This window comes from Phalacrocorax carbo, chromosome 2 (assembly GCF_963921805.1).
Source record: "Phalacrocorax carbo chromosome 2, bPhaCar2.1, whole genome shotgun sequence".
Classification (NCBI taxonomy): Eukaryota; Metazoa; Chordata; class Aves; order Suliformes; family Phalacrocoracidae; genus Phalacrocorax; species Phalacrocorax carbo.
This window is the reverse complement of record NC_087514.1, coordinates 1120067-1127626: the sequence shown is the minus strand read 5'-3', so window position 1 is coordinate 1127626 and position 7560 is coordinate 1120067. Positions and strand designations below refer to the sequence as shown.

Sequence of the window (7560 nt, the reverse complement as noted above, 5' to 3'; positions counted from 1 at the left end):
CAGGTCACCTTGCTGTGGGGTCCTCAGCTGACCCAATGCTGGACTAGGGCTGCACTCTCCGCCTGGCTGCACGGTCCCCATTCCGCCTACATGGGAGCCCCTAGCCCATGGCCTCACCTTGCTATGGGGTCCCCAGATGATCCCTTGCAGGGCATCCCCACGCCACCATCCCCTCTGCGCTGCAGGGTCCCACAGTGCACGTGGTCTCCAGGCCACCATCCTCCCTGCCTCAGGGGCCATGCACCACCTCTACAGGGGACCCCAAGTCACCACCCCTCTGCACTGCGCTCACCATCCTCCTCACTGTGGGGACCCTGAGGCACAGCATGGGGCACCGAGCACCGGCCCCACAAACAAGCCTGTCACCCTGCTCAGCTCTGAAGATGGGCCTCAGTGCGGGGATGTCCGGGGCTGGACACCAGATGACTACCAAGACGCTCTGTCACTCCCTTTCCTCAACTGGACTGAAGACGACAAAAGGCTCCTGACTCAACACAAGGACAGGGAGCGATCACTCAGCAATTACCATCACGGGCAAAACAGACGTGCCTTGGGGAAATTAATGTAGTTTTTTGCTAAAAGTCAGAGTAGAGTAATGACAAATATAAACAAAACCTAAAACACCTTCCCCACCCCTCCCTTCTTCCAAGGTTCACTTTACTCCTAATTTACTCCACCTCTTCCCCCGAGCAGCGCAGGGGGATGGGCAATGGGGGTTGTGGTCAGTTCATCACACGGTGGTTCTGCTGCTCCTACTACCTCAGAGGGAGGACACCTCACATGCTTCCCTTTCTCCAGCACAGGGTCCCTCTCATGGAGACAGTCCTCCATGAACTTCTCCAACGTGGATCCTTCCCACAGTGTCAAGTTCTTCACAATGCCACAATCATAGGTGCCTTTGACAGGGTGCCATCCCCCAGGAAGAGAGGGCTCCAGCGTGGGTTTCCCACAGGGTCACAAGCTTTGCCAGTAAACCTGCTCCAGCGTGGGCTCCTCTCTGCACGGGGCCACAGGTCCAGCTAGGAGCCTGCTCCAGCACGGCATTCCCACGGGGTCACAGACTCCATTGGGCATCCACCTGCTCCGGTAGGAGGCCCTCGGGGGCTGCAGGTGCATATGTGCTCCACCGTTAATCTCCATGGGCTGCAGAGGGACATCTGCCTGCAGACCCCAGGAGACTGCCAAAACCTTGCAATATAAAGACAATTCACACATCACAACCTCATAAGCAAGTGGGGCACCAAGGCACACACAGAGCACACAAAAAGGGAAACGCCAGGCCTAAACACACCTTAGTCACCTGGCAGCAAGGCCGGCACGGAGCAAATGCAATGAAAGGGCAACACTTAACACCCGGCACACCTCAAAAACCCGACCAGACACCCAGGCTTTCAAAGAAATGGGGAGCCCTCTTCACAACATGCCAACAAACTTCACCACCCGAGTGCCATGGCATGACCTCACTGACAATACCACAACTCTATGATCTTTTGGTCATGTCTGTCAAATGCCCTGACACGCACCTTCCATTCGACTCCTACCAAATACCTAACTCTCACTTATAAAGCTGCCGCCAGGGTCAAGAGGACACGTCCTCAGGAGGACAGGAAAGGAAAAGAGAGTGTTGCGGGAAGGAATCCACACCCCACCTCATGACCTCCCAGCCTCTGGCATGTAACAGCCACTTGCTGCAAAACACCGTCATGCGCAAAGGCTGTCCCGCCCCTCAGGGACCAGCATAAAAGCCGGCCCAGCACCTCTCTCCCTCACACACGCTCCTCACACCTTCTCCTCCATCGTCAACAAGGTGAGTCTGAACCCCCTTCCCCTCCTTCTCCTGACCCACTTCGTCCGGCTCTTGCAGCACTCTCTGCCCCCAGCCTCAGCAGCCCTGATGCCTCCCCACACCCACGCTCCCCACAGACACACAACACACCTCCACGCTCCCTCGCCCCCTGCAACATTGACCCTCGCACCCCCACGCCCTTACGCTTTCTCAACACCCTCTCTTCCAGGGACCCTCCACACCACACACATGGCCTGCTACGACCTCTGCCGCCCCTGCGGACCCACCCCGCTGGCTAACAGCTGCAACGAGCCCTGTGTCAGGCAGTGCGAGGACTCCCGCGTCGTCATCCAGCCTCCCGCCGTGCTGGTCACCCTGCCAGGACCCATCCTCAGCTCCTTCCCACAGAACACCGCCGTCGGATCCTCCTCATCGGCTGCCGTGGGCAACATCCTCGGCTCCCAGGGAGTGCCCGTCTCCTCCGGCGGATTTGGCTATGGCTACGGCTTTGGAGGCCTGGGCTGCTACGGTGGCATAAGGGGCTGCTACCCCTGCTAAGGGCCCTCCACGTGGTACCTCCAGGCTCTTGCTGACACGTGGACCTGCCCTCCACGGCTCCTCCTTTCAAGGCAGCAAGCAAGGAAGCAGGCAATGGGCCAACCCAGCCTGCCTGGGCACGCGGCCCACGCACCTCCTCCTCTTCTCCCACTTCCCTCTTTGCATCACCCCTTCTGCTATCTCCAGTACTCACCGATGCAACCACTTGCTCACAAGCTAAGGACCACCGGGAACCTCTGGAGTGCTGCTCCTAATATGGGCTTCGAAAATCTTGCTTCTCTGGCAAACTGACTCTCACACACAGCACCTCAGCTGACGGTTACACTACCCGCACTTCAGACTGCTTCCCTTCCACTCGGTGCTCCTGCCTCTTCACTCATTTTTCCATCAATAAAGTTCTCCTGCATCCCAGCCTGTGAGGTCTCCTCTTCCTTCTCCTTCCAAGACTCCTCCAACCTCACCCAGCACCAACCCCATGCAGAAGAGGCCAGCGGGGTGGGTGGATTAGGGTCACAAGGCCTCCCCTAGGGATAGTACCACCACAGCCAATATCAGGAGTGCCTCTTGCCTGACAGGCACGCCAGCACCCTCCCACTCAAAAACACAGATACCCTGCCTGCCTCACCTCCTCTTCCTCGCCAGCAAGCACTACCCGCACAGTCAACAACCCTCAAGACACTCACCTCTGATCAAGTTGGGCAGCTCTTGGGAGTCTGGGGGAGGTTCTTGCTGACTCAGATCTAGACAACCTCATTCCAATTTCTAAAAAGAGGTGTGAGGGAAGACCCAGGAAACTCGAGTCCCGTTAGTCTAGCCTCAGGACCTGGAAAAATTACGGAGAAGCTCCCACTGGATGCTGATGAATGCCTTTAAAGGACAGGAAGAAAAATCATCAGGACCAGACAACGTGGGTCACTAAGGGAAGGTCCCGCCTGGCTAATTTCATATCCTCTTATTATAAGCTCTCTCGTCTACAGGGATGAAGGGAAGGCCGTGGATGTACTGTTTCTGGATTTTAGTAGGGCTTCTGATCGCGCCCCTCATAGCATCCTTCTGCACCAGTTGGCCAACTGTGAGATGAGCAGGTAGACGCTGCGCTGGGTGAAGGGCTGGCTCAACAGCAAGGCTCAAAGCGGGGGACAGTGAATGCGGTTACTTGTGGGCTGCAACCTGTCGCCAGTGGTGTTCCTCAGGGCTCCATTCTAGGACCAATTCTGTTCAAGATCTTTATCAATGCACTGGATGAAGGAGTTGAAGGCACCATTATCAAGTTTGCTGATGATACCAAAGTGGGAGGTGCTGTTGCCTCTCCTGAGGGACAAGAGGCCTTGCAGAGGGATCTAGAGAGACTGGAGCATTGGGCAACCATCGCTGGCACGAAATTTAACCAGTGCAAATGCCGGATTCTGCACCTGGCATGGAGTAACACTGGACACAAGGCCAGACTGGGAGAGGAGTGGCTGGAGAGCAGCCCTGCAGGAAGGGGTCTGTGGGTGCTGGCTGACAGCAGGCTCGAGGGGAGTCAGCGGTGTGCCCTGGCAGCCAAGGGGGCAAACCCTACACTGGGGTGCATCAAACACAGCACACCCATCTTCCTACAGGAGGTGATTATCCCGCTGTACGCAGGATTGCTGTGGCCTCCCCTCAAGCCCTGTGTGCAGTTCTGGGCCCCACCACTTCAGAAGGATGTGAAAGACCTTGAATACATGCAGAGGAGGGCAACAAAGCTGGTGACAGGCTGGAAGGCGCGTCCTGTGAGGAGCGGCTAAGGACAATGGGCTTGTCTGCTTTGGAGAAAAGGAGGCTGAGGGAGAACCTCATTGCTCTCTCCAGCTTCCGGAGCAGGAAAAGGGGCGAGGGAGGTGCTGAGTTCTTCTCCGTGGGATCCAGTGACAGGATTTGTGGGAATGCTTCAAAGCCGCATTCAGGTTCCTCAGGTGGTCACAAACCTGATCTCCCCTTACAGCGGGAGGGGCTTTACCCCCCTGGTCCCCATCCTGCGGTCCATATAGTCCAGATGGAGCAGCGAAGACTGAAGTCTTCAGTGAAGTCTTCTTCCAGTGAAGACTGAGGCAGAAATCTGTTGAGTACCTCAGCCTTCTCCTCATCTGTTGATAGATACTAGGTCACCATTCTTGTTCTTTGGGGGGGGTACGCTCTCTTTAACCTTCCTTTACCGGTTGACACACTTACAGAATCCCTTCTGGTTATTCTTTGCATCCCTTACCAAATTCAGCTCCAGCCACACCTTGGCCCTCCTGAATCCATCCCTACACAACCGGTCTGTACGGCTGTTTTGTTTCTCTCTGTAGAGTTGCTTCTCTCACATATTCTCGCTCCTCTCCTCTGGCTCCTGTTGCGCAGCAGTTTTTCCACTTTTCAAATATGTTATCTCAGAAGCACTACCACCGTCACTGCTTGTGCCGGCCTTTGCCTGCAGTGGATCCATCTTAGAGCCAGGCGGCACTGGGTCTATCAGCCATGGGCAAGAGTCCTGTATGCTGTCACAGAAGCCACCCTGTAGCCCCCAGGCCACTACCAAAACCTTGCAATTGTCATGGTTTAGCCCCAGTCAGCAACTGGTCACCACACAGCCGCTCACTCACTCCCCCCCGTCACGTCTGGGAAGGGAGACAATTGGAAGAGACACAGTAAGAAATCCCATGGGTTCAGATAAGAACAGTTTAATAATTGTAATAAAACAGTAATGGTAATAGTAATAAAAGAATATCATTCAAAGGAAGGTAACAAGAGAGAAAGAGAGAGGTGAAACCTTGGGAGGATGGGGGGAAAAAACAAAGACCAAGTAATGCAAAGCATACCGCCCACCAAACGTCACCGCAGGTCCACAAGCTGAGATTGTAGCTGCAACTGGCCATCTTCCCCAGTCAGACTGGGCATGATGTCATATGAGATGGAATATTCCTTTGGTCACTTTGGATCAGCTATCCTGGCAATGCCCCCTCCCCTCGTGGCTTCTTGGGCACCCAGCAGAGCACGAGAGGCTAGAAAAGTCCTTGACTAGAAAAAGCACTACCTAGCAACAACTAAAACATCAGTGTCTTATCAACGCTGTTCTTATAGTAAGCCCAAAGAACCGCACTACACGACTTGCAGTGAGGAATATTAACTCGATCCCAGCTAAAACCATGATAAAATGCAATCCACGTGGCTACAACCTCACAAGAAGAAGGGCCACCAAGACACTCACAGAGCAAACCCAACGGGTAAGGCCACGCCTAAAGACTGCCTTAGCGACATGGTATCATAGCCAGCAGGGACCAAGTGCCATGGAAGGGGCAGCGCCTCATGCCTGGCACACCTCAAAGAACAGACCAGCCTTCCACGGCGGTGAGGAAATGGTGCCCCATCTTCACAACGCACCCACAAACCACATCACACAACTCCCATCACTTGACCTCACTGATGACACCCAACCGCCGCCACGCTTTGGTCATGTCTTCCAAATGCGATGACAAGCACCTTCCATTCAACTCCTACCAAATACTAACTCTCGCTTAAAAGCTGCCGCCAGGGTCAAGAGGACACATCCTCAGGAGGACAGGAAAGGAAAAGAGAGTGTTGCGGGAAGGAATCCACACCCCACCTCATGACCTCCCAGCCTCTGGCATGTAACAGCCACTTGCTGCAAAAACACCATCATGTGCAAAGGCTGTCCCGCCCCTCAGGGACCAGCATAAAAGCCGGCCCAGCACCTCTCTCCCTCACACACGCTCCTCACACCTTCTCCTCCATCGTCAACAAGGTGAGTCTGAACCCCCTTCCCCTCCTTCTCCTGACCCACCTCATCCGGCTCTTCCAGCACGCTCTGCCCCCAGACTCAGCAGCCCTGAAGCCTCCTCACCCCCACGCTCCCCACAGACACACAACACGCTTCCACGCTCCCTTGTCCTCCTGCTGTTGCACCCCCACCTCACACCACCACACCACTCGCACCCCCACGCCCCTACGCTTTCTCAACACCCTCTCTTCCAGGGACCCTCCACACCACACACATGGCCTGCTACGACCTCTGCCGCCCCTGCGGACCCACCCCGCTGGCTAACAGCTGCAACGAGCCCTGTGTCAGGCAGTGCGAGGACTCCCACGTCGTCATCCAGCCCTCCACCGTGATGGTCACCCTGCCAGGACCCATCCTCAGCTCCTTCCCACAGAACACCGCCGTCGGATCCTCCTCATCGGCTGCCGTGGGCAACATCCTCGGCTCCCAGGGAGTGCCCGTCTCCTCTGGCCGCTTCGGCTACGGCTATGGCTTTGGAGGCCTGGGCTGCTACGGTGGCATAAGGGGCTGCTACCCCTGCTAAGGGCCCCCCACGTGGCACCTCCAGTCTCTTGCTGACACGTGGACCTGCCCTCCACGGCTCCTCCTCTCAAGGCACCAAGCAAGGAAGCAGGGAATGGGCCAACCCAGCCTGCCTGGACACACGGCCCATGAACCTCCTCCTCTTCTCCAACTTCCTTCCTTGCATCGCCCCTTCTGCTATCTCCAGTACTCACCGATGCAACCACTTGCTCACAAGCCAGGTCCACCAGGGACCTCCGTTGTGTAGGGCTCGAAAATCTTGCTTCACTGGCAAATTGTCTCTCATACACAGGACCACGGCTGATGGTCAATCTACTTGCACCTCAGACCGCTTCCCTTCCACTTGGCGCTCCTGCCTTTTCACTCTCTTTTTTCCAACAATAAAGTTCTCCTCATCCCTGCCCGAGACGCCTCCTCTTCCCTTCTTCACCCAAGGCTCCTCCAACTTGACCCAGCACAAAACCAGGCCTCAAGTTGCCTTTGGGGTGGGTGGAGAAGGGTCACAACACCTGTCCTAGGAATTGTGCCAGCTGGCACAAAGATAAGTCTGTACAGGCCGTCACCGTGAGTGAGAAAGGGCCACAAGGCCTCTCCTACGAACACCACCACCAGCAACAGCACAGACTGGCACCTGGGGGCTGCTGGAACATGACATAAGCACTTTACAAGAAGGGCTGGCTGGAGCAGGTCGTCCAGGACCATGGCCACTCACGTGTCCACTATCTCCAAGGATGGAGACTCCAGCACCTCTTCCACTCTTTCACCACCCTCACACTGAAGAAGGCTTGCCTTCTTTGCCCATGGAATTCCACTTGTGCCGTGGGCCCCTTGTCCTGCCACTCATCACAAGCCTCTTGTGTGCAACCCTTCAAGGAATTCTAGAATAGAATCA

The 7560-nt window shown here is 55.8% G+C and overlaps 2 protein-coding genes across 2 annotated transcripts; both read left to right on the top strand.

Annotated features, from left to right (window-relative positions):
- The first annotated feature begins 2023 nt into the window (after positions 1-2023).
- Positions 2024-2344, top strand: LOC135312207 (feather keratin 1-like). The gene has a single exon (XM_064445346.1). The coding sequence runs from the start codon at positions 2036-2038 to the stop codon at positions 2342-2344; it is 309 nt and encodes a 102-aa protein (XP_064301416.1). The 5' UTR covers positions 2024-2035.
- Positions 2345-6351: 4007 nt separating this feature from the next.
- Positions 6352-6669, top strand: LOC135312206 (feather keratin-like). Its single transcript, XM_064445345.1, has one exon. It carries the CDS (start codon positions 6361-6363, stop codon positions 6667-6669), a length of 309 nt encoding a protein of 102 aa, XP_064301415.1. The 5' UTR covers positions 6352-6360.
- Positions 6670-7560: the final 891 nt, after the last annotated feature.

What these genes read in the sequence shown, in the direction of transcription:
- LOC135312206 (XM_064445345.1), top strand. Translation starts at nt 6,361, where the DNA reads ATGGCCTGCTACGACCTCTGCCGCCCCTGCGGACCCACCCCGCTGGCT.
- LOC135312207 (XM_064445346.1), top strand. Translation starts at nt 2,036, where the DNA reads ATGGCCTGCTACGACCTCTGCCGCCCCTGCGGACCCACCCCGCTGGCT.